The sequence below is a fragment of the Etheostoma cragini genome, chromosome 19 (assembly GCF_013103735.1).
Source record: "Etheostoma cragini isolate CJK2018 chromosome 19, CSU_Ecrag_1.0, whole genome shotgun sequence".
NCBI lineage: Eukaryota > Metazoa > Chordata > Actinopteri > Perciformes > Percidae > Etheostoma > Etheostoma cragini.
In genome coordinates this window covers 17,828,706-17,853,786 of record NC_048425.1, presented here as the reverse complement: position 1 = coordinate 17,853,786, position 25,081 = coordinate 17,828,706, and the positions used below count along the sequence as shown (strand labels likewise).

At 46.1% G+C, this 25,081-nt stretch overlaps 1 protein-coding gene across 3 annotated transcripts in view; it reads left to right on the top strand.

Moving 5' to 3' along the window:
* Positions 1–25,081, top strand: part of focad (focadhesin) — a 35,106-nt gene that overhangs the window by 4,985 nt on the left and 5,040 nt on the right. For all 3 annotated transcript variants that reach the window (XM_034901412.1, XM_034901411.1, XM_034901413.1), the window contains 36 exons: positions 571–725; positions 1,010–1,108; positions 4,719–4,820; positions 4,967–5,162; positions 5,841–6,074; positions 6,151–6,238; positions 6,505–6,701; positions 8,018–8,278; positions 9,811–9,915; positions 10,079–10,180; positions 10,268–10,395; positions 10,576–10,702; positions 10,803–10,937; positions 11,248–11,298; positions 11,535–11,618; positions 12,969–13,110; positions 13,241–13,429; positions 13,700–13,821; positions 13,919–14,011; positions 14,732–14,820; positions 15,014–15,055; positions 15,175–15,283; positions 15,792–15,908; positions 16,728–16,966; positions 17,055–17,138; positions 17,970–18,117; positions 18,652–18,771; positions 19,370–19,492; positions 19,929–20,006; positions 20,989–21,060; positions 21,346–21,448; positions 21,563–21,643; positions 21,772–21,900; positions 21,986–22,101; positions 22,753–23,013; positions 24,763–24,852. In XM_034901412.1, coding sequence (XP_034757303.1) covers positions 571–725; positions 1,010–1,108; positions 4,719–4,820; positions 4,967–5,162; positions 5,841–6,074; positions 6,151–6,238; positions 6,505–6,701; positions 8,018–8,278; positions 9,811–9,915; positions 10,079–10,180; positions 10,268–10,395; positions 10,576–10,702; positions 10,803–10,937; positions 11,248–11,298; positions 11,535–11,618; positions 12,969–13,110; positions 13,241–13,429; positions 13,700–13,821; positions 13,919–14,011; positions 14,732–14,820; positions 15,014–15,055; positions 15,175–15,283; positions 15,792–15,908; positions 16,728–16,966; positions 17,055–17,138; positions 17,970–18,117; positions 18,652–18,771; positions 19,370–19,492; positions 19,929–20,006; positions 20,989–21,060; positions 21,346–21,448; positions 21,563–21,643; positions 21,772–21,900; positions 21,986–22,101; positions 22,753–23,013; positions 24,763–24,852 — 4,611 coding nt within the window. The remainder of the gene's footprint in view (positions 1–570; positions 726–1,009; positions 1,109–4,718; positions 4,821–4,966; positions 5,163–5,840; positions 6,075–6,150; positions 6,239–6,504; positions 6,702–8,017; positions 8,279–9,810; positions 9,916–10,078; positions 10,181–10,267; positions 10,396–10,575; positions 10,703–10,802; positions 10,938–11,247; positions 11,299–11,534; positions 11,619–12,968; positions 13,111–13,240; positions 13,430–13,699; positions 13,822–13,918; positions 14,012–14,731; positions 14,821–15,013; positions 15,056–15,174; positions 15,284–15,791; positions 15,909–16,727; positions 16,967–17,054; positions 17,139–17,969; positions 18,118–18,651; positions 18,772–19,369; positions 19,493–19,928; positions 20,007–20,988; positions 21,061–21,345; positions 21,449–21,562; positions 21,644–21,771; positions 21,901–21,985; positions 22,102–22,752; positions 23,014–24,762; positions 24,853–25,081) is intronic.

The following is a 25,081-nucleotide window of genomic DNA, read 5'->3' as shown; positions in this document are numbered from 1 at the left end:
GGTCTAGACCGCTCTATAATTTAAAGATACAGTAGGTCTAGACCGCTCTATAATTTAAAGATACAGTAGGTCTAGACCACTTGCAAAGTTAATAATTTCCAGTAAGAATTCCCCCAAGAGCAAGTATTTAGTGCGATAGTGGCGAGAAAAAACTCATTTTTTAGAATAAAACCTGGGACAGACCCGGGCTCTTGGTAGGTGGTGTCTGCAGGGCCAGTTGGGGGTGTGATGAATAGTGGCAATAACAGTCAGACAATAAAATCTTTACTGCCAAGTGGGGAATATTTCCATGTTACCTTTTAACATGTGTTTTGGGCATGACCTTACACACCAAGGGTTCAATCAAAAGTGGAAAGCAGGGGGCGCCCAGATTGCTCAGTTGGTAGAGCGGGTGCCCATGTGTGGAGGTCTGCTACTCGACGCACAAGGCCTGGGTTCGGCTCCAACCTGCTGGAAATTCTGTACTTTCTTTGAATAACCGAATAATTCCAGACAGGTCAGGGAAAGTCCAATGTCATGGTGTCTTTAAGGCTGAGTTGTGTGTGTGTGTGTGTTGTTGCTGTGTGTTAGGGCCTGGCGTTGGAGGCTCTGTGGCAGCGGTGCTGCAGCGACTGCACGCTGGTGCGCTCAGCCGTCTGCGATGCCGTGGTGCTGCTGGTGGAGCAGGGCCACGCAGACCTGCACTACGTCCTCAACAGCGTCCTCAACCTCCTGCCCTCCGCTAGGTACGCCGAACACACTCCCACCCACAGATGAAGGTCAACATACCCAGCGTTGCTCTTCAGGGGCCCAAAAGTGTTTGCATTCACAAAAGGGGGGTCTCTGCAGACTAGGTCCATCCTAGTTCCGTAGTCCATCAGCTATGCTAAATGATTGTAATCAGGCAATTGTGTTATCATAGCAACGGCCTACTGAACACACAAATCAATCAGTATTGATTGTCTTTCAGTGTGTGTTGAGTCTTTTTTGATGTTCTCTGTCTTCTGTTGTTGACTTGAACTGTGAACAGAAATGTCCAGGGGCTCATCAAGGTGATCGGACGGCTGCTCCAGATGCAGGCAGACCAGAGGGACAGAGGAACAGCCTTCACCTGTCCTTACTCCATCAGGTCAGTCAGAACGTTTCCATGACCACAGGAAGCCATGGTGACAACGTCTTAGTGAACACACTGAAGGGGACTCGTGCGTACCTTGAAGTATCTGCGTTTCTGTACTCCCGTGAACCGTGTTCCTGCCCGAAGGCTGCGTTCACGTGGTTCTCAGGAAGTCCGGCAAAAACTTAGGTCCCCCCATTATTTTTGAATGGGGTGTGGTGCGTTTAGGAAACCTAACAACCCCATGTTTCAGAGGGAGAGCCCGAAAAAACCCGCACAACCCTGCAGCGACACCCCGGATCAGTTTTTTCCGGTCCGAATGGGCCCTAAGGGTGCTTTCGCGTCTGCAGTTCGGACTTGTGCTGTGAAATAAAATTCCAGGGACTGACAGCAAATCATGCAGCACATAACTGCTTCTTATGTTCATAAACCAAGAAATGAGTGTAATTTGTCGAGGTTATACTTCACACATTTATACACATTTTATTAATTCTTTCCCAGTTGACAATCAGAGATAAGTTGAGTAGTTTTTGAATTGACGCTCAAATCACATATTTAATGTCACACTATAGTTTGTCCGCCGGTTGTTAAGTTTGCACCAGAGTTCCTTTTTTGATTTAGATTTTGTACTTTTTAGCTATTTCACCATCGTAAGAAGTCTCTGCAGCACCAATATTAGAACCAGTGGAAAGGAAGCGGGTTACTGCTTCTGTTAGGAGAACATATTTGATCATGGGCTGATCCAGTTACCATTCACAGTCACTACAGTACAGCTCAGCCCCCGTCCCCCCGGCCCCCCCCCCGTCCCCCCATCCGTCCCCCCCGTCCCCCAGATTTGCACCACTGCCAGGATCCCGGGGTTTCGGTCCTTAATCGGTTACAGCGGGTAATAAAAAAACTCTGTGCTTTCTTGTCTTTTTTTCTTTTCCTTCATGTTTCCCGTCCTCCCTCCTGCTCTCCATGTTTTTCTCTCTTCCTTCTACACCTCCTCCTCTTTTGTACTCTCTCTGTTAACCTCTCTTTCTCCACTTATCTGTCCCTTCTTTCTCTCTCTCCTCCAGTCTTCTGCTCCTTCCCATTGTCCTCTTCTCTCTGCTCCTGTCTTCATCGCTGTCTCTGCTGTCTGCGTGTGTCTGGCAGCCTGAACCTCCCTGGTGGGAAGATGAATGTGTTGGGGGCAGCAGGGTGGCGCCGTTGGCCTGGCAGTCCGGCCCCCCATTGGTCCTTGGGCCTGGCACTGCTGTGTGACTGTAAATGCTGCGGGATTAATGGAGGATACACACTGGTGCCCATTGTTGAGCGTCTGCTCGCCGCTGCCCCGTGCAATCTGCCACTGAGCCTTTGAGCCGCTCCGGCCCCCAGCAGGATCAGGGAAGGTTCAGGGCTCCGTGCGCCACACCGCCTCCTTTTCTCACGTGCTGCTAGTCTGGCTGCAGTCGTGGGCTCTGTCCTGGCTGTCCCCTGCAGGCTTTCCCACATACTCAATGGAACCGGCCTGCCAGCTCAGGTACAGAGATAGAGTCCTCAGCACATTAAGAACATGAGTCAGCAGTAGCCCAACAGACAGGGGAAGGTCATAAACACCAGAGAATCCAAGGTCATCACAGTAGCTGACTGATATGGGACATTTGCTGCTCAAAATTTCATAGTTGAAATGGTTCATAGTTTCTGACGTAGTAACTGTATTTAGTTGCTCCCCCTCTTAGTTTCCTGGGATACTTGTGGCAAGAAGCATAGCTTCAGCTGACTTAAAGTACATGTCAACTTTGGTCATACAATGCTGGTGACAGGTGGGACTGGCTATCATTTGAGATGTTTTGAGTACTAGTGCTCATAGGACACCTGTGTTGGTACTGATACCACATGTATACTACATGAAATCGCGTGGTTTTCTTTAGGAAAACTGGTATCAACTAAAGCTTCATGGCTGTAGTTCTGCGTATTAATTACATGCAATACAGGGCTTGTTTTTCCGTAGTCTGTGCTTGATTGGACTTTTGCTGAGTATGAGGCGTCTCCGCTTCAGACCGAAGATGTCCTGAAGGCCGCTGGTTCAGGTTATATGACACCGTTGACCCATGGTCACCAAACGACTGGTTTGAACATTGTTGGAACTATTTGGGGTAATGCAAGTACACAACTAAAAATGTGAGGACTGTGTCCCTAACCCAGACCCCTCTGAGGTGGGTGTAACCTGCAGACATCCCCCGGAAGCTGAGCATTACAGCAGACAGATCTTACCTGGCCGTCCGTCCGCCAGCACTGGGATCCAGCGGTGAACTTGGATTTGAACTGAAAGAACGAGGCCCTCTGCCTCGACTTCCTGCCCTTCCTTTGTCTGGCAGCTGAGTATAGGGGGCGGTGTGAGAGGCTGATGGATGGGAGCTGTAGAATGGATGTTGAAGCTGAGGGTTTGGAGACGGCACAGGGAACCTGAGGAGGGGGTCAGAGATGGCCAGGCAGATTACGCTAGAGTGGGAAAAAGGGGGGAACTGAGCCACGAGTAGTCCAAGTCTGGGACACACTGCAGGCTGTCACATGCACAGGCATGCATTGGACTTCCTTCCCACAGGCAGATATGTGATTGATGTAAGGGATTGGGTAAGTGGACCCCCCCCTCCCCATGCCACACACACACACATGCAGACATAGGCACACACAGACACAGACCAACCCTGTTGTGTTAACCTCTGGCTTGTCAGTGGGCTGGAAGCTTAACAACACACAGGCGCTTCACCTTGGAGTTGACCCCAGTGTGTTGTCTGGACCTAATGGGTTTGCAAATTCAAGAGTAATGGAGACTGTCTTTTGTTTACACTCACAGGACCGGATAGGTAGATTGTGGGGGGGGGGAAGCTCGTCAATATTGGAATCCAGAACCTCAGGGTTTTAAATATGAGGTCAGATCAGATGCAGTATTAATGTATGCACACAGAAGGATTCACAAATGTATGCAAACCTACCAAATGTATGTAATGTAACCTCACCTAATGAGGTGGATGTGCATTATGTTTGGAGCACAGAGTCCAGTCCTGGTTTAATGTTGGAGACACTGCACACTGACCTGCTACAACCGATTCTGTCGCTAACATGTCGTAAATCTGTCGCAATGACCTCAGGGGTCAGAGTGGTCAAAGAAAATCAAAAGAGCCGTTCCCTTTTTATTTATTTGCTTGGTTTTATTTAAAATTTAGCCACTAGATTTATACTGTGTTAAAATCATGCCAAACAGTGAGCCTGTTTGGCAGGGGAGCTTAGGCGTCTTTCCTCAAGAAAATGTTACATTTTTCACACAAAAAAAATCAATTTCCACATCCATTTTATGTCTTTTTGTGGGATTTTTGAGTCTCTTTGTGGTCGTGTTTCTTTTCGGGAGTTCCGTGTCTATTTTCAGCATCATTTTGTAGCATTATTATTCCCATATCTGTGTCTGAAGTTGAAGAAGTCAGAGCAGATAGTAAACCTGATGATAACAGGGAAAACCCTGCAGTGTACCCTAATGTTTGGCTACTTTCCCGGTTCAGAGATTCCTGTTACCACACGGGTTTCCTCTGGGGACTGTTAACTTTCCATATCGCAAATCTAGACTCATCTGTGATCTGTGATGTGAACGCGGCCTTTGTAGGAGCAGCCCCCACCCATACATCACGGCGCTGGAGCACCGAGCGGACTGCTGGCCGACCCTGCTGCTGGAGATTGATGACTACATTCAGCAGGCCGCTGACAGGTTAGCATGGCTCCGTCCAATCACTGCCTCCGTCACTGCATCGATTCCAACTCATCACATCACTGCCAGCTGTTATTAAGCACTAATGACAAATACACAGTATGGATACACAACATTATGCGCCGCCTCTGGATGTCTTTTTGCAGAAATGAAGCAGTCTACATCAGCATGCTGGCCCCCTTCCTGCGCTACCTGTACTGTGAACCTCAGAGGCAGACCCAGCACGCCCTCCTGCGCCACAGTCTCCTGCGGGTGCTGCTGCCCCCACAGCCGGTCCCGCCGAGCTCGGCGGTGTCCGGCAGCCTGCTGCTCTGCCTCTGTCAGCTGGTGCCACACATGCAGGTGACACACTCAGACCAACGGCAGTAACCGCTTCACTAACTCACTGTTTTTTTACTTTGATTTGATTGATTGACAGCCTTCCTCTGGTATAACCAGTAGCATGTGGTGGCTAATGTTAGCTTCCTGTAAATAGATATCACTGTGGAACTGACATTACTGGGAGTTACATAACCTCATGCCTTTCTACATGCTACCTGTGCTGATGTCACACTACATGTTAGCAGCTCACCAATGTACACAGTTTTTATTTATTAGTTTAGCACAAATGTCAAGTTGATATATACAGTATAGATATATAAAAGGTAATTATGACTCATTAGGATTTATGGCACCTGTAACATTTCTGACTCTGTTGACTCCCAGAGGAAGTATGATAAAAGATACCCACTCATAAAGCAGGGACATTTGAAAAACAACTTTTTTTAATGTTTTTATTGATTTCACAGGAAATATTACACAATAAACACAAAGGGCTTATTTCCCAAGTTGCACATAGAGTTTTGCAAGTGTAGCAACAGTGGGAATTGTTTGTACAATTCATTATGTCTGTACACCTAATGCAATAAGATTTATATATAGGGAACATGTAGGTGCAAATGTATACACACAGGCACATTTTTATTAAAAAAAAATCTCGTGCCAATAAGTGTTGGCAATAAGAGGTGTTGCTGTTGCCAGGTGGACAGTGTGGAGGCGGTGCTGGAGCTGTGTGGGTTCCTGGGCGCTCTCCTCCAGGGTCTGGCCCAGGACCCGGCCCAGGACCCGGCCCCGGCCCCGGAGCAGTGCTGGAGGAGCCAGAGGGTGGGGATGCTGCTGCAGCTGCTCTGCGCCTGCCAGCGCTGCCTCAAGTTAAACGGAGACTGCCGACCTCTTCTCAATGTGTTACAGCAGCTCCTGCCTGCCTGCCAACAGGTGTGACACACACACACACACACACACACACACACACACACAGCATTATGTTTACCAGCATTGTTTGTATCTGTAGGAGCTGCCATTGGACGAGCTGTTGATGGGCGTGGCCATGCTCCTGCTGGAGGTCCCTGCCTCCCAGCAGACCAGCCTGCTTCGTCTGGGTAAAAAGCCTCTTAAATAGCTGTTTTGTGCATTATCGGCAACTTCTTCACTGAAATCTGATAAAGTATTAGGGCTACTGATTTAAAAAATACAGTATTTTACTGAAATAATTAAGAGAGCTGAGAGCAGCCATAGATCCTCACTGTAACCAATGTGTGTGTGTGTGTGTGTGTGTGTGTGTGTGTGTGTGTGTCTGTCTAATTAGTCCAGATTGATTCTTAAACCTAGGTGTGATTTAGTTCTCCTCTCTGTCTCTCTGAGCCAGCTCTGGCTTTAGTGTGTGAGCAGGCTGAGCTGGCCCCCTGGCTGAGTCCCGTCCTGGTCCTCCCTCTGCTGCAGCTGCTGTCCTGCGCGGCTCTCAGCGAGCCGCTGGCCGACCGGCGCACACACAACCTGAACCAGGACTTGACCGAGCGCCTGCTGCGCAGCATTAGCAGCAGGGACACGGAGAAACCCCGGCAGGTAAGACTGAGGCTGCCTCGCAAACCTGTCTGTTAATGCATTAGGAGAAAATAAAGAAAACATAGATGGGAGGAGAAAAAAGTATCTACTATCAGCGTTATTAGACCAATTAGTAGTTGGATGTTATGTTGTGTACTTAACATTTTAACGTTGTACACTACCAATGAAAAATGTCCCAACTAGACACAAGGCTCCCCAGCACTGTTGACAGCTCTATCTTGCAACCGGCGCAGCACAAAGCTAGATCCAAGTGTCTTAGCTAGTCAGAGACGCTGGGGAGCTCTGCAGCAATTCAGCACACGGCAGATAGTGGGGACAGGAAGTCGAGCACAGAAACAAAATAAAACATCCGTTTATATTTCAAAATAAAATACACCGTACCCACGGCGGATCATAGTTCCCTGCACTACACCTTGAAAACAGCACAGAGTTGTCTCCTCCTCTACTCCTCTGGATGGAAACAAACGGTTGGTGTTTTAGTGGTTCTATTCTACATGAATTCGCGAGATCTCGTGGGTCCTCGAGATATTGACGGACAGCAGCGCACGGAGCCGACACGCAGCGGAGCCGATGTGCGGCCGTTCCGCATCCTGTGGAATTTAGGGGCAAGACGTCGTTTAAATAGCAAATGCACCTGCACCCATCTGTGGCTCTTGACTGTGCTGGTCTTACATGGAGGTGTGTTCAGGCGCATTCTGCGCATAGTGCTATCTTGAGGCAGCGGAAAGTGATCGCACCATTGACCAACACTAACTAGGACCAACTATGCTTGTTACACACACAGGGATGCGTGGCAGCACACACACACATAAACAATAAGTAAAGTGTGAGAGAAACGTTGATGGCGTGGTGGAGGCATATGCTATGCTATGCTAATGCTACTTGCAGAAAGTGTTAGGCGTACACGTTGGCTAAACCTCTACATACCTCTACAGTCAAAGCATGCAACAGAAGTTCTCACTGTGGGTCAAAAGAATGTGCTTTGACACAGAGGTAACAGGGATTAGTGAGACAAATCTCCAGTTAGTGCAGCTGTGATGCGTCCCTTCCTGATTTCCCAAACTACGGAGCGGCCCGAGGCCCAGGGCACAGAGTGAGCGTGTGTTAATCAGCCGTCAAAAAAAATTAATTTGTGTTAACTCATTATTTTTACCCGCACTACTTTAAATTCAGAGATTTTGGCAATATCAGTGTTGTCCTTCACAAACTGACTGCAATTCTAGCCCTACCCACAGTGAGTTAGTGTGGAAGAATCTCCCAGGTGAAATATAACATCTCGGAATTCTTAATGTTCTCATCTCTCTCCTTCTACTCAGTCCGGTCCACCGTTGGCCCTTCCCCTAACGTCCTGGTACAGCGAGCTCAGCGTGGCTCTATCCACGCTGCGCAGAGTGGCAGATGACCCCGTGGCGGCAGCCGATTGGCTGCTGTCGCTCAGCTCGGCGCTGTCGTCCAGCCAGAGCCAGCTCTGCTCCCTCAGCCTCACGGTGAGCCATCTGATCATCACGGCTCAGGACGACGTCTGCCAGCTGGCTCTGAAGGCCAGCCAGGCCATCGCTGCAGCCGAGCCCTGCCAGGTACACCATCCATAACACTCACACACACATCTCACATGTTCACGTTTCCCCTCAAGGCAAAACACATAATGCTAGTCCTGCCTTTTCTCTGCCAAAAACTCACCTGGCAAAACAACAGCTCTCCTCAAAAGTGTGAAAGAGTACATAGTGGCCTAAAAGTTACAGTGTGTAGTTTCTGTCTCCCCCTAGAGGAATTCTAAGAAATGACAACAACACTGTCGGCATGTCCACATGATACAAGCCTTCTGTGACTCCAGAGAGAATCCAGAGAGAGTTGTTTGGAGCTGAATTAGCTTTGTAGCAACTCATTTGGCGATGGCTTGAATGTAATGTGACGTTCATTAATGTCAAAAAGTTAAAGATTTAAGTAGTAACAGCTTTTATTATCTTTTGTACTGTATGTCACACAATAAGGATCATTTACAGCAACCCAATACAATACAATACAATAATGATCAACTGCTGTGAAAGTAGTGAAGTAAAGAGGACTTGTGGTTGATGGACTGGAACTGACTTTATTATTTCATTTACATTATGTTGGTATTTTTTGTCACTGGCGTTGAATTTTAGATCTATTTTCTTAACAACCTCCGTGCCTTCAGCTGCTGGATGATACAAAGAGAGTGACCCTCTGGGACTGTAAATGGAGTCCCTATCTCCAAAAGATGATGCCAAATATCACATGGAGTCCTGGGCGCCTCGTCCCTCGGCTCATTAGAAGCCTCCGAGTACTCCCCCGCTGCTCCAATTGCTCCCAGAGTGCCGCTCGCACTTCACACCTTTGAATAGAACGGGAGTTCCCTCCTCACAGTATCACACCAGCTCACATCTGCCAACACTAACACACACCTGGAACACCCTTCAGGTTTGGACTGTTCAGATGTTACTAAAATGAGGGTAACGACAACACCAACCATTGTGTGTGGATGCAAAGGTGGTGCAGACGAAGGAAGGACATTATCCTGTTGATCATTGAATCGATGTGTTCGGGTATTCAACGTCAAGGAAAACGTCCTTCTCCTCCGCCCGCCGCTCTTCTTTTCCAGCAGGTGAAGTGGTTGCTATGCAACAGCCGAGGTGCAAGGCAGCAGGGAGTGCTGTGTGTTAAGTCCAGGCTGTCTCAGTGCAGAGCTGTGACTGCATGCGTCCAAGGACCCCTGATTAGATCCTAGTTTTGACCTCGGCACTAAAGGGACTGATAACCTGTGAACCCCGCATCCTCCTGGATCCCCCTCTCTGACTCTTGGTCTGATGGGTATCCATCAAGCTTCAAATGAAAGCATGTGCTGGGACATATATATCTGCTGGGGCAGCACATGCTCTTCTCTGCATCCAACATATAGTCTGTCTCAAATAGGATCTGGTTTTTTGAAAGCTTATTGAAAACATCTCCCCTCCTGTGGAATATCTCTGCCTGGGCGCCACCTCCTGGTGACTCCTAACAGGCTGGGACACCACCTAAAGCAGGGACTTCCTTAATTAAGAAAACGGTCAGGACTCATTGTTACCCTTGGGGTTACTTTTCTCTGCAGGTCCCTTCCCTTCTTCCTGTTCTGTTGTTCAAACTGGGAAAGGAAAAGAATCCAGCGCTGGCCCTCGCTGTGCTGAACTGCTTGCCCAACCTCGGGACTCACAAGGTACTGAGACCTGCAAGTCACACCTCTCGTGTGTATACCTCCATTATTTCAAGTTGTCCTGTCTGAGGCTTAATTCACATTGTGAATATAAAGAAGGACTGTGACAATATCCAGAGAGCTCATTTCAACAGGCCGTAACCATTAGTGTGCTTTGCTGTTGCAGCTCTGTGTCCCCATGGTGCTGCAGACTCTCCACATGCTCGCCTCCACCCCGAAGCTGAGACCCGTGGCACTGCGTCTCATGACCACACTGTGGAAGAAACAGGTCCGGGATCTTAAGAAGTGCTCCTCGTCATATTCATGTACCTAGGCCTTCTTTAATATTTCCATTGTATTTTATTCTTGCTCGTAGGACCGAGTGTACCCGGAGCTGCAGCGTCTGCTGGGCCAGCAGGACAGCAGGGTGGTGGTGGGGAGAGACACCCAGTGGGAGCAGATTCTGGCCCGGGCCGCCTGCCTCAGGGACGTCTGCAGGGAGAGGTCAGAGCAACACACACACACACACGCACACACACACACTGGACCTGAGAGAGGCTGAATACAATGGGGACTGACATCTGTCTGATGATTATAATTTGGTCACTTAAATTACATTCATATTTGGTATGTGAAAATGTGTGTGTGTGTGTGTGTGTGTGTGTGTGTGTGTGTGTGTGTCAGGCCTTACCAGCATGGAGGTGACATGTTGGCTGCCATTACACTCACTCTGAACCAGTGCACCAGACCAGACATGGCAACCCCCGCTGCTCTCGCTCTCCAAGGACTACAGGAGCTGTGCCGGGCGGAGGTCTCACACACACACACACACACACACACACACACACAGCCGAGATTTCCTGCATGTACAGTAAGCGTAGCCACTGAGTTTTCCGAGGCTTGTTTTGCAGGTAGTGGACCTCGTGTCAACGTGGAGAAGTCTGGGCCCCGGACTGAGCTGTGACTCCCGTCCGCTGATGGTCCGGGCCATTGCTGAACTTCTGGCTCTGGTTCCCCAGCTCACCGCCAAGTCAGAAGAATATGAGGTGTCTGGCCCGATGAAGTCACTGTTAGAACTTTGTTTAGGTGTTTTTGTGTCTTCCCATCTGTGTGGACGTCAGAAAGAAATATATCATTTAAAAATTGTAAGAAGTAATACCAAATAAGCCTCTGATCGAAGTCAGGATGTGGTTAGCCTAGCTTAGCATACAGACAAGAAACAGTATGTATCACACAGACATGAGACTGGTGACATTGATATTCTAAAGAAATAAGCATATTTCCCAAAATGTTTAACTAGAGCTGAGTATTACAACATTAGCACCTAGTTAGATGAATTTTCCCTCTTTTTCCCAGAAACTGAAGGAGGAGGTGGTCAGCTTTCTCTGGAATTACGCTGTGAGCAAGGTCTGTGTAATATGTTTGTGTACTGTGTGTCCGGTGTGTGTTCTTGTTCAACTATATTTGTGGGGTCCAAAAACCAGGAGTTCGGTATACGTGTGGGGTCCCGACAGCTTTGTGGGGCCAAAATGCTCAAACCTCAGTCAGATAGTCATCTGTGTAAAAAAGGCATCTGCATCTCCTACAGTGTGCTTGTATTTCAAATGTCTGGTGTGTGTTTGTGTGTGTGTTTGCTGTAAAAGGATGTGGAGGTGTCCAGCTGTTGCTACAGGGCTCTGGCAGATTTTCCTGAAGCGGTCCACACCATAAATGTTCTTCCTGAGGCGGTAAGTGGGTCCTGTCTATAACTTGGCATTCCACACTGAATAAATTCAGGTGATGCAAATGATACAAATATACATATATATATTTATACTTGTTTGTTTAATCTTCTGCAAGTGTATAATGCGTGTCCCTGTGTGTGTAACAAGCAGAGTGTGCACGTTGTGCACGAGCCTAGACACTAATGCCCTGTTGAAATAAAAAAGAAATACTGAGTCATTATGATGTTTGTTAAATGCAAAATAAATCCAATCCAAAATATTGACTTTAGAGCAGGTATTTGTTGGTCAATGGCGCGATCACTTCCCCCTGCCTCAACATAACAATACGCCCAGAATGCACCTGAACACACCTCCCTGTAAGACCAGCATGCCCAGAATGCACCTGAACACACCTCCCTGTAAGACCAGCATGCCCAGAATCAACCTGAACACACCTCCCTGTAAGACCAGCACGCCCAGAGTGCACCTGAACACACCTCCCTGTAAGACCAGCATGCCCAGAATCAACCTGAACACACCTCCCTGTAAGTCCAGCACGCCCAGAATGCACCTGAACACACCTCCCTGTAAGACCAGCACGCCCAGAATGCACCTGAACACACCTCCCTGTAAGACCAGCACGCGCAGAATGCACCTGAACACACCTCCCTGTAAGACCAGCACGCGCAGAATGCACCTGAACACACCTCCCTGTAAGACCAGCACGCCCAGAATGCACCTGAACACACCTCCCTGTAAGACCAGCACGCCCAGAATGCACCTGAACACACCTCCCTGTAAGACCAGGGTGCACAGAGGGCCGCAGGTGCATTTAATATTCAAACAACGTGGCCGCTGGACGGGAAATTAACAACTGCGTCGGTCTTAGACTAGCAAAGACACTTGTGTTCAGTTCACTACTTTTATTTAATTGGGGTGTTTATTTAATTTTAAGGCATTTGAAGATTTTTTTACTATAAAAGAATGTTGAATAAAGTGAGAAAATGTCATAAAAAAACAACAAAATACGTCCCGAAAAGCACAGAAAATAATAAACCAAAACATCGGGAAAAGTGACAAAGAATTTTGGGAAAAGTGACAAAAAAAAGTGTCTTTAGGTTTTAATTTAAAATTTCGACCCAGAAAAAGTAAAAGTTGCATGGCCGACGGGAAGACAACACAAGGGTTTTTTACATGTACATTTTTACATGTAAATTATAAAAATACAAAACCTCAGAATTAACCTGAACTGTGAAACTAACTAAATAATAAGATAGGTATTCGTAGAATGGTTATGGTCATTTAGATTGGGGTACATATATAGATGGTGATGGATTGATGGTCGTGTTGTTGCTGCATGTGTTGGCTCTGCAGGCCCGACCAGCTGCAAAGCCCTCTGGGAAGGAGCAGGATGAACAAGGGAAGGAGGAGGAGGAGGAAGAAGAGAAAGATCTCTCCATCCCAGCTTCATCTTACGTGAAGCTGATGGCTCTCACCCCCGTGTCTGTTCTGCCAGGTACATTACACTCATGACTTCATACTGGTGCTGGTCCAGACTAATACTACCGGCAAGTTTCTTGGAATAGAGTATTTAAGCATGAATAAGCATAAAAACTGACTTATCAACTAAATTCTTTTCTTCCCAGCCTTTGAGCTCTTCCTGACGTCACTGGTGAAGCAGGAGATGAGCCAGATGCCCCGGGGGGTGTACTTCTCTGCCCTGAGGGGGGGGAACCAGCGTTCAGACCAGGGTAAAACAATGGCAGGGATTCCCTCATTCATGCTGAAAACCTACGAGAAAAACAAGCAGCCCGGGCTGAAGCCTGGACTCGCAGGTGAGCTAATCTATCCCCTAGCTGTGTGAACTGTTGTGTACTGGTTTGTGGTCACGTTGTGTTGTACAGATGTGTGTGTATTGTGTTCATCCCTAGCTACTGTGCACCTTACATATTTGACAAAGAAGTGTTGCCGAAATGTGATGTACAGGCTGCTTCCAAGAAGTAATTTCTGTGGCTTTAATTGAAGTCACAGAAGAAAAGTTGTTACTTTTTGATGTATGTGTGTGTGTGTGTGTGTGTGTGTGTGTGTGTGTGTGTGTGTGGTAGCTGGACTGCTGCTCTGTTATGAGCTGCCTGTGCAGACGGGCCGTGACGGCAGACCGATCGATCGGTTCCTCTTGAGCCGCAGCCGCAGCTACCAGCAGACCTTGGCAGCCCTCATTCACGAAGTACGTCTTCCTCTGCCTCTCTCGCGCTCCTCTTTGGGTTTTAACGATTTCAAACGGTCCCAAAAATGTGGATTTTTTTTATTTTTTTTGGATGCAGGTGAACATCCAGCCGTCTGAATGGCACCGCGCCCTCCTCCTGCCCCAGGCCTGGCGAGGGTTCATGAGCCGAGCGTTCCACGCTGTCCTGCAGGTCAGTGCTTCTGACAGATGGATGACCGATTTTATTGAAGAATTGATCAATACTACATGTGGTTCTAAAGCTTTTGATTATCATCAGATGCCGGTCTGAGCAAGCTAACAATGATGTTACTTTCAGCTCACTGACGTTAACCGTAAACCTTACTTACTCTTTGGGACATAAGGCTGCGAAAAGATCTCTCCACCGCTTTCATTCCTTGGTAACATTATTATTTTTAAGGGTAAATTCAGCCAGGGACCTTTGTTGCATATTTTTAGTCCAGTTGGATGTTTAATTTTCTGTTTTTGAAAATGAAAAAAAATCATTTCACATTGACTTTTGCTATAAAGGGTGTCTTTTGTTTGTAAAAATGATACAAAATAAGTTTTTTTGTCATTCATAATGCACTCAGAAATTTTTTTGGAGGTAAAATCATTTTATTTTAGTGTTGGCATAGATATGGCTATGTTTTGATCTGACGGTCCAACTATTAATTACAGTTACTTGGGACGTTTAATGGGCTGTGTAATACTCAGTAATGACACCAGTTTTATTGCTAGAACTTTGAATTATTACTATTTTACATGGTTATTATTCAAATTTCTTTGGCCTTCAAAACCCCCATACCTGTTGAATCCCAAGCTGTACGTTGTTGTTTGAGTCTGACTGAATGAATGGGATGTCCCGCGTGGTCGAATGAAATGTGTGCTTTCGTTCGGTGTGTGTCTTCAGGGTCGACGGGCTGATTTGGAGATGCAGCAGAAACAAGGCAAAGAAGAAGCACAGGAGCTGCAGTACAAACAGCACTGTGCCTGGCTGTGGTAAGACACACACACACAAACACACACACGCACGCAGAGTAAAGACAAACATGCGCTGTTGCAGCCGGGTGAGATGAAAGGACAGAGTGTTAGTGTGTCTTTGAATAGATGCTGCTGCTGCTCACACATCTTGTATTAGCAGAAGAAGGTCCCGCATTTTTCTTTCATCCTTTCTTCATCGTCTCTCTGTCAGGGCCAGAGATCAGCTGACAGACGTCATCAAAGCTGCTGCAAAGTGAGTCCTGCTTCACACACCCTCCGTTACACAGAACAACACTGGTGTTCCCACCTGATTTACTGAGCTGAATTCAGCTGGGATCCCTGGCCTTGCTAACAGCTGTGTGTTGTGTTCAGGGACAGTCCTGTCGTCCAGGGGAACTCCATCCTGGCTCTGAGCGGCCTGGCTGCTGTCCTGGCTAAATACGAGAGCAACCTGCCCGCTGATAGCGATGGCAGCCTCAGGGTAACAATCTCAATATGTTATGTGATATTCATCAGGTACTTACTTACTTCATCAGTGTGTGATACTATACAATAGGTATTGCAAAAACCTCACCTTTGGTTGCTCTTGCAATGGTAGGTGGACACTTTAGTTTGAATGTAAAACATGTAAAACAGTGGTATTAATATTTATGAAGTGAAATATTATCTTATTACCAGCTTTATATGATTAATCTGATTCGTGTTTTCATTCAATTGTGCACATTTTAGATGTATCTGCAGAAGATGCATCTACATGAAAACCGGACTGTCTTCTAAATAATCAATAACAACATGATTGTGCATCAACAATAGTCCAAATCATAATATACCTGTATCTCTCAATAATCATAGAAAGGCCGTAGTATGGAACAGGTATCCAGCCGTTCACAGAACAGCAGAAACACTCTGAGATGGAGTTGATGGTGGGACTATTTGAGTGTAGGAACCTCCACAGTTGCTTAATCTTCCTTCCTGACGTGTGCCTGCAGGCTGGTCCAGAGTTTGTCCCCACAGCCAGCTGGTTGGCCATGGTGCTCCACACCCTGCTCAGCATCAGCAGCAGCAGCTTCAAGGCCAGGGGACAAGTCTTCCCCTGGTTCCTGCATGTGAGTTTTCCTCTTGCCTGTTTTCATGTCTTTGTGTAGCTTCTATAACTAAAAGCACCCAGTGCTTAATGGACAGTAAGTTACAGCAGTTTGCAATCTTACTCTTGAAATTGCCTTTAGGCTTGAGATAAAAACCCATTAAATCGCTTTTTAATGTGGATCAAATCAAATGTGAAAACAGCTAATGAAGTGATTTTGGTTTTCATTGCTACAGTCTGTAGATAGAATCAAACATATTGTACATCCATCACACAGCCGCTGGTAAACCAACAGGAAATAGTCTTGCATTGTATCAGTTTATGCTTTATACATGCGTAGAACTTTTCAGTTAAATATCAATAGTATAGCCACATTTAAATCTGAGACTAGATATCATCTTAGATTTTGGATTTCGTACTTTAAAGGCTGCATAACAGTAAAGTGATGTCATTTTGTGAAATTACCAGTCTGTTTTAGCTGTTCTCTTATTTGCTTTTACCCACTTAGTCCATATATTCACATTACTGATGATTATTTATCTAAAAATCCCGGCAATATCGTCATCAAGGTATTTGGTCAAAAAATATCGTGATATTTGATTTTCTCACATATCGCTCAGCTGCGTAATTTGCCTGGCTGACACACAGATGAGTGTGTGTCCTTAATGAAGTGGCTGCAGGGAAAAGGGCGTACAATGAGACCTGAATTCCTGCAGGTGTCCTAGTTGCTCTGTGGTATCTGCCTGTGCTGCACTGAGAATGTGATGGATCTGTGGACCCAGCACATGGAGTCTGCAGAAGCAATCCAACCCCCTTGACACCCTCCTCCTCCCCCCCGCAGCGCTCCTACTCAGGGGAGAACACAGCGAGTGCCATTGCTCGCTCCTGTGCCAGCCTGGCGCTGTCCCTGCTGGTCCCGGTGCTGGTGGTGTGGCAGCGGGACGGCCTAGCCCAGGTCCTGTCGGTGCTGCAGGCCGGCCTGCCGGGCTCCCCCACCGCCGACGACTCCCAGGCCATCCAGTTTCACTCGGGCCTGGCGCTCGGCATGGTGCTGTCCAGTCTGCAGCAGCAGCGCCTGAGGTAGAGTCTGGAGAAGGGAGCTAACACGTGCTAGGGCCCGTCTCTGATTGGTGGGCTGATTGTCCGTCTGTCTCTCTCTGTTATCCAGTGATGTCTCTGTGGACGCTGATCTCCTCTCCAGCTCTCTGGACGCTCTGGAAAGTTGCTCCTTCAACCCCGACCTGGAATACAAGTCAGTGCAGAGTCCTTAGACATGATGTCACGTGTTAACCACTAAAAATAGGCTGTGTGGTGGTTTGTGTGCATGTGAGTCAACGTTGTCATCATTATTTTGACGTTTAGTGAAATTTACAATACAATGGGACAAAGACACCAAAAAAAAAAAACACAGGGTTGGGGAGACACTTAACAGTTCCTATAGCTACTTTGTTTAATACCAGTTTTATAAAACAAAAAGAAATTACAACATTACACATTACTGCACAAATCTTTTTTTAATTCATTTTCCAATAATATAATATTTTCTTCTACCTAGATCTTGTAATATCTGTTATTGGATTGTTACACTCTACGTTACACAGAGAGAGGGCTCATTAAGCACTTTGAGGTTTGTCTTAGATGTAAAGTGCATTACAAATAAAATGTATTATTATTATTATTATGTAGTCGGAGCTGGAAAACCGATAAAAAGATTTGTGCTTTTATGTGTAACGTTGTAATTTCTTATTCTTTTATAAAATCGGTATTGAAAAAGTATCTTTAGGAACCGTTAAGTATCTCCCCCCTCCCTGTCTTTCCTCTCCGTGTTTTTTTTTCTTTTTTTCGATTGATTAAATAAAAATCTGATCACATAAAAAGGAACTGTTAAAAAAAGTATAAGGCACAGTACTGCTATTGAATATTTTTGACGTTGCACTTTTATTGTGAAATATGCTGTTCTACTGCAGATTTAGTGAAAAGCAACAAAGTGCAACTTGTTACTATCAGCCATGATGGTCCAGCATGACCCCCGTCTGGTCTTCTGTGTGATCTAGTGTCCCTGCTCCTCTGTGCTCCCCTGCAGTACTGGCTGCGTGTTAGGCCTGGCTCTGGTGCTCGCAGCTCTCTGCAGCAGTGGACAGACGGAGCAACATGTCCACGTCACCCAAACACTGGACAGACTTCTGTCCAGCCTGCAGGACAGCAGTGGGCAGGGCCGCATGCTGCAGGAGGTAAAACCCCTCAACACCACTCGACTTCTTTACTCTCCTTTGTCTCACTTATTGGTCTCACTTATTGGTTGCATGTGTTTCACTTTTTTTGGAGTCCAACTAACAGTATACAAAACATCATCATCATCATATAGTAGTAATATTTCATAAGGTCTCATAAGGTTTCTACGCCCCTTTATAATGCATCTATAGACTATAGACCTGAATCTCTATTAGAGGACTATACATACCCACACACACACCTGGACTCACATAAATACCCTGACACTTGACTGATGGTAAATGTCTTTTTATAGCCAAAGGTTTTTATTGTTATCATTATTATTACTGTTATTTTTTATCTTTTATACTCTCTTTTTCTTTTTCTCTACTGTATTGTTGTTGCTAAAAACTAATGCTTGAAAATTTCAATTTCCTTTGCGGGAGTCATCCCAAAAGGATTAATAAAGAGAAGTCTAAGTCTAGGAAATGATTTTCTATGTGAAATGCTATTTGAAGGAGGGTTGTTTGATTTGAACATGTCCACCTGTGCAGGTCTTGGCGTACTCTGTGGCCTGTGTGGGTGTCTCGGCCTTCAGCGGAGGCCTTATTGACGCTGCCAAGGCCGAGGAGGTGATGAGCACTCTGCGAGCCCTGACTGAGGAGAGCCAACAGGTCAGCAGCACTCAGACGGTTTCAGGGGCGTTAGCTCTTTGATGCATGGTGATTCCACACCAGCCTCTCAGAAAATCTTCTCAGACTGTCGGAAAAAATTAGACCTTTTGAAGCTAAACTGATTTGAAAATGCCATTTTTCCATCCATCCATCCATCCATCTGTTTTCTGTCACTTTTCCTGGGTGGGTCGTGGTGGCAGCAGGTTAAAGCAAAGAAATCTAGACGTCCTTCTCTACAGAAGTGTCTTCCAGCTCCTCCTCGGGGCTCCCGAGATGTTCCCAAGCCAGCTGAGATATATTATCCCTCCAGCATGTTCTGGGTCTACCCCGGGGTCTCCTACCAGTGGGACTACTGGAGGAGCAGCTCCTTCCAGATGTCTGAGCTTCTCACTGTACTGCTTTGCCAACTTGTATCTGTGATCTCACTGTTTCGGTCGCTCCCCAAAGCTCCTGGCTAGCAGTGAGGGTTGGACTGTAGATGGACTGGTAAATGGACAGCTCGTCCGTCCAACTCGAAGTACTGTGTGTACTAAGCAGCATTCTAAGGCCTTCTCTGAGGTTTAACCCCTGTAGTCTGTGCTCCTGTGTTGATGTTTAGACCCCAGGTTTCTCCCTGGCTCTGGGTTTGGTGGTCCATGGCCTGTCTGTGTCGGGCCATGGCAAAGCAGAGGACATCCACCCTCGTCTGCAGGCTGCTTGGATCAAGATCTTATTGGCCGAGGTACTGCATGTCCCTATTTACAGCTGCATTAGACCCTGTATTTCTGCATCATGTACCTAGCTTGTCAGTCTGAATCAGAGTGGGGTCACCATATTGAAGAGGAGTCTAGGATTCTGTCCTGCCAACATGGCCTGTCCCTGTCCTGTGCAGGAGTTTGTTTCCCGTTTACAGAGCCAGCTGTGGATGAACACCAGCACACACCCCCAGAATAAAACGTGTATAAGATTAGAATCGCTGACTCCCCCTTTATTGAAACATTGAAGACATCTGGAACCCGCCAGGGGTTTGAAGGTTACATTTCACCTGCACACAGACACAACCTGTTACTTACTGTATGACATAGATTGATGATATATAATGATGTTCAAGCTTTAATTGGCATGGTACCCATCCCAACTGTTGCATGTTCAGTAGAGGCGTTGTCTTTGTGTTTCAGGGTTGTCCCACTATGCAGCGGCTGGCGGCCGTCAACGGCCTGGTAGCTCTAGTAGGATCTGAGAGTTACCTCATCCAGGTAATGAATCCACTCTGGTCTGCTGGGATCACGTGTTTTCTCTGTCAGTGTGACTGGGCTTGGTGAGGCAGCCAGTGCATAATGGGAGCCGGGGCTTTTGACCAGTGAACGAGCTACAGGGGCTGAGAGAATTTAGCACAACTATTGCAGTTTTGCTTATAGTTGATAGTGTACGGATAGACACAAAACATGGGGAGAGAGTGGTAAGCCATGCAGCAAAGTGTGTAAGTAAGTTTCAGTGATGTGCCTTCCCCTTTGGGCTATCGGGGCTTTTCCTACTCATTTAGTCTAAATCAACATATTTTTCAGACAGCTCGATGTTTTTTTTTTTGCCTCCAACGTCGAGACAGCTAACCCTAACCCTAAACAAAACCATTGCCGTGCTACCTGGAAGGAGACGTGCAAAAAACACCAAACACCTTTGAGACATCCTGGGCACATGAGTGGATTACTGAGACACGCTGCAAGAGTGTCTGCTCTTAATGAGAGGTGCCAATTCATTGAGCAGCAATGTCCTTGCAGTGAGTTGCTTCTTCAAAGCTCAACAGTGAGCTAACAGTGTAAAGTTCTCCAAAAAACACAAGGCATAATTAATAATTTACTTTTTTAAACTGCAAAACTGTAACAAAGAGCAAAAGACAAACAGAAATGAGATGACACCCATACAGATACAAAGTAAAGTGCGAACCCACAACGTCTGAGTCAAAACTAATAGCCATGCTAACTATCAATTTAGTGATTTGACATTAGAAAACTCCAATAATAACTTAATAATATAAACAATAACTTTTTAACATTTTTTAGTAATATTTACAGTACTTAGGGACAAAGCTCCTGCTGCTGGTTTGCCAAAAGGGGGCACTGCTGCACACAAATATGTTGATAAACTTAGCTCAGAGAAGTCAGAAGAAATGTCTTTTTCTCTAATGAGGCCACAAATGTTTCCTGTAAGAGTCACCGAGTGTGTTGTCCTGTGCTACAGCAAAGCAGAGAGCTGGAGCTCTCCTCCCAGCAGCAGAGCCGGCTGAACGAGGTCATTCGAGCCATCACGCAGGTATTATTCTTTGTAGTTTTCCATTGGTGAAAATGTGACCCTCTTACTAAATACTACAAGATGTCTCAGGTAATGTCAGGCCCTACATGTCTTCTTTGTCACCTGTAGTGTTGCATTGTCACTGTTATTTGAAAATGATTGGACTGTTAACATGACCACCAGTTTCCATTATTCACTGGCCAGGTTTCCATGACATAGTCCTGCTTGGAATGTATCGCTGATTTATATTTGCAGAGCACATTTGAGGCGATTGAACTATATGTGTGTTTTGGCTCTCGTGTGCAGATCATATCACTCTCCGGAGCCATAGGTCTGCAGTCCAACAGTGCTTGTTTGGTCGGTCATCTGCATCTGGCCCATATGTCCACCAGTCACAGCCACACAGCAGGTAGGCCGGCAGCGGATGGGGGAAACGGTCCCGGGGAACCTCCATGTTATCTTGATTGACTGTAGTGATTATAGGAACTGTTGGTTGCTCAGTGTCCTCTCGTCGTCTTCTCAGTTCCTCAGGACTTCAGTTACCTCTCAGAGAAAAGTCTCATCAGATCCATCATTGACTTCCTCACAGAGGCTGGAAAAAAAGGTTTGTTGACACATCTAATAACGTTCCTTTCAGCAACATACCACAATACAGTATATGTATACAAATGGCCTGCACATGCATATTGCACTCTTACTTTTGGTACTGTCCTGTGTTTCCTGTGGACCCAGGTCCAGAGTTTGCCCATCCAGCTGTAGTTAGGACTGCTCTGACTCCCCTGGCCTCAGTTGGAGCCAGTTTCCAGTACCCGCCCATCAACTGGAGCGCCGTGCTGTCTCCTCTGATGAGGCTCGGCTTCGGTGAGAGCTTTCACCTTCGTCTGTTTGTAGCGTAGGGCTAACAGAATCAACGCACCACACTCAGCATCTTCTTTCTGTCCCACAGGAGAGGATGTGCAGCATCAGTGTGTGGTGCTGGCAGCGTGTCAGGCTCAGTCTTCTCAGAGCGCCGGTCTCTTCCTGGGCTCCTGGCTCTCAGCCCCCCTGGTGCACAGTCTCAGTGTAAGTCCCTTTTGAGAACATTGACTGATTTCAGCTGTAAAATGTACCTTTTAGTACATATTTAATCACAATTCTTTTATCACCGCTGCAAACGTGCCATATTGACTGAAAGATTCTGGACCCTTGTGCTCTATCTAGATCAAAAGAGCTTTTTTATTAGGGGGGGGGCTCGACACAGACACTGGTGCTTTATTGACTTCTTTTTTTCAGTTTCTGTAATTTCAAATGTTTCTGTTCAGCTGAGCCACAGTGACATTACTTTGCCAAAGTGAGCAAACTTTATGGAGGGAAATTAGTCTCATATCTGTAGATCATGGCAAATGTTTCACGATCTACAGATAGCAGGATTTGGTTTTGTGAATAATTGATGGTGTTCAAAAATGCCAACCAGTTTGAGCAAACGTCAAACAATTTATAGATATGAATAGATCCCAACTTGAATTGATAGTGGTATTTTACATATATATTATAACTTACATACATTGCTTTTGAAAATCCTCCTTCGCATCTAGTTCCATGTTCAAACACAAGCAGCCATCAGTATACGTAGTGTTACAGATATTAGTCGGCACCAAAGCAATTGAGGTGTAATACCTAGCCCTGCTTGTAAAACAGAGCGGTGACTTTGGAGAGTTTGTGTTTGTGATCAAGTCCCAGACTCGGTCTCAGCTGTATGAGAACCTCGGCCTGTGGATGAAGCACGTTGCCGAGGACAAGCTGCAGGTCTACATGGAGAGTCTGGGCCTGCAGCACTTCCAGGAGGAGCTTCGCCCCCAGCGTCTGTCCCTGTGCCGCTCCCTGCTGCAGGGCTTGGCTCAGGCCATGGCTCTCCCAAACCCCCCCAACAGTTGCTGGACCATCCTCTGCTCCAGCTCGGAGAAGATCTTCTCCCTGATGCCCAATCACATCCAGGTACAATGCTGAAATGACACACTCATCTAGAAACTACAGCACACTTCAATTCATCTCCATTATTCAACTGACATTTGAGCTAGTGTTACTCTATATCTATATCTACATATCAGCTGACACTTCAGCTCTTTACAGTGGGCTAACTTCTGCTACTACTACTCTTACAACACAGCAATATATTTCCTGTACTGCTGCTGTCTATGCACCATCTGTCTATACTTGAATATCACATTGCACTTTTCTGTTCTTTTTGCACGTCTGGTTGGACGAATTTTGTTGTTTTTGTACTTGTACAGTGCACAATGACAAAAAAGTCAAATCTCATCTGAAAAGTGCCTGCTCCCGGCTCTACACAGTAAATGACCCATCAGCTTTGCTCTTCAAATACCTTTCTAATTTCTACAGTTTGTTTCCTTCAGCTGACATTTCAGGTGCTGTCACTGTTAACATACCAACTGACACTTTAACTACTTCCAATGCTCACACTTCCCCTTCGTCTGGTACTTCCCCTTCAACTGACATTTCAACTACTTTGATCCCATACACTACAACTATCACTTCAGCTTCTTACGGAGCTCAAGCTTTAACTATCTGGCACTTCAGCTTCACCTATTTTCATCTCCTACGCCTCGACTGACTGTTCAGCTGCTACCGGCCTCTACACACTAACTGACACCACACGTTAACTGACTAATTACAGCTGCCTTTGCTCTTCATTTGACAATTTAAAGGTCCCATGGCAAGAACAATTCTCTTTATGAGACCTGGTCTGTATAAAAGAGACTTCAGATACAGTATTAGGGGACCACCAAGGTCTATATAAAAGAGACTTCAGATACAGTATTAGGGGACCACTAAGGTCTATATAAAGAGACTTCAGATACAGTATTAGGGGACCACTAAGGTCTATATAAAATACACTTCAGATACAGTATTAGGGACCACTAAGGTCTATGTAAAAGAGACTTCAGATACAGTATTATTCAATTCAATTTTATTTATATAGCGCTAAACAACAGACAACAACAGTTATCTCTTTGCGCTTTCCATAAAGAACAGGTCTAGATCGTACTCTGTGATGTTACTTACAGAAACCCAACAGTTCCCACCAAGAGCAAGCACTAGGCGACAAAGGCAAGGAAAAACTTCCTTTTAAGAGGCAGAAACCTCGAGCAGAACCATGGCTCACGGAGGGCAGTTATCTGCCTCGACCGGTTGGGGGTGAGAGAAAGAGAGCGAGATAGAGAGAAAGACTTGGAGAATCGCAGCAGAGGGTGTTGAGCAGGCACATGGAGGCAGCAGCTGACTCCAACCACAGATCCAGAGCCAGACACATCTGGAGGAAGCGATAGGAGGAGAGAGCAGAGGGCAAGACTCTGGGGGCGAGAGAGCACCAGACTCTGGGAAAGGGAAGAAGTGGAGTTAGTAACATGCATTAATGGAATGAGGTTGCACACAGATGGAGAGAAGGAGGAAGAGAGTTCAGGACTTTCCTGAGCCATCCCTAACTATAAGCTTAAGTTAAAATACCAACTTGAAACTGCTTTTAGCTCCTACACCTCCACAGACACTTCAAATACTTTCAGTGCTTCAACTTCAAACTGCAACTCTTTCACACATCTCCAGTTACCATTTTAAACCTTTCAACATCTGTTTAACAAACTAGTACTGAGTCAGCTGTAATTGCATCAGACGATTCACCAACATTCCTTCTGTTTCTTCTGCTGATGATTAATTCCTTTCTGTTAGGATAATGAAGTGGATTTGTATGTGGGAATCGCCAAGTGTCTGTCTGAGATGTCGGATGCAGAGATTGAGCGAATCACACAAGTCACAGAGGTACAGTATGATGTGACAAAGAGCCAATAAGTGCTAAGCATTCATGTCTTATGCTACGGAGCCCTTTCTCTGGTTGGTTCCATGCTAGAGTTGCCACCTGCAGTGCTTTCTGACTGATTTCTGATATTGATAGAAATAGATAACATAATCCTTACCAAAAAACGTTGCTTTGATTTGCTTTGGAAAATATTGTATTGATTATTCGTTCAGAGAAGATGGATATCAGTCT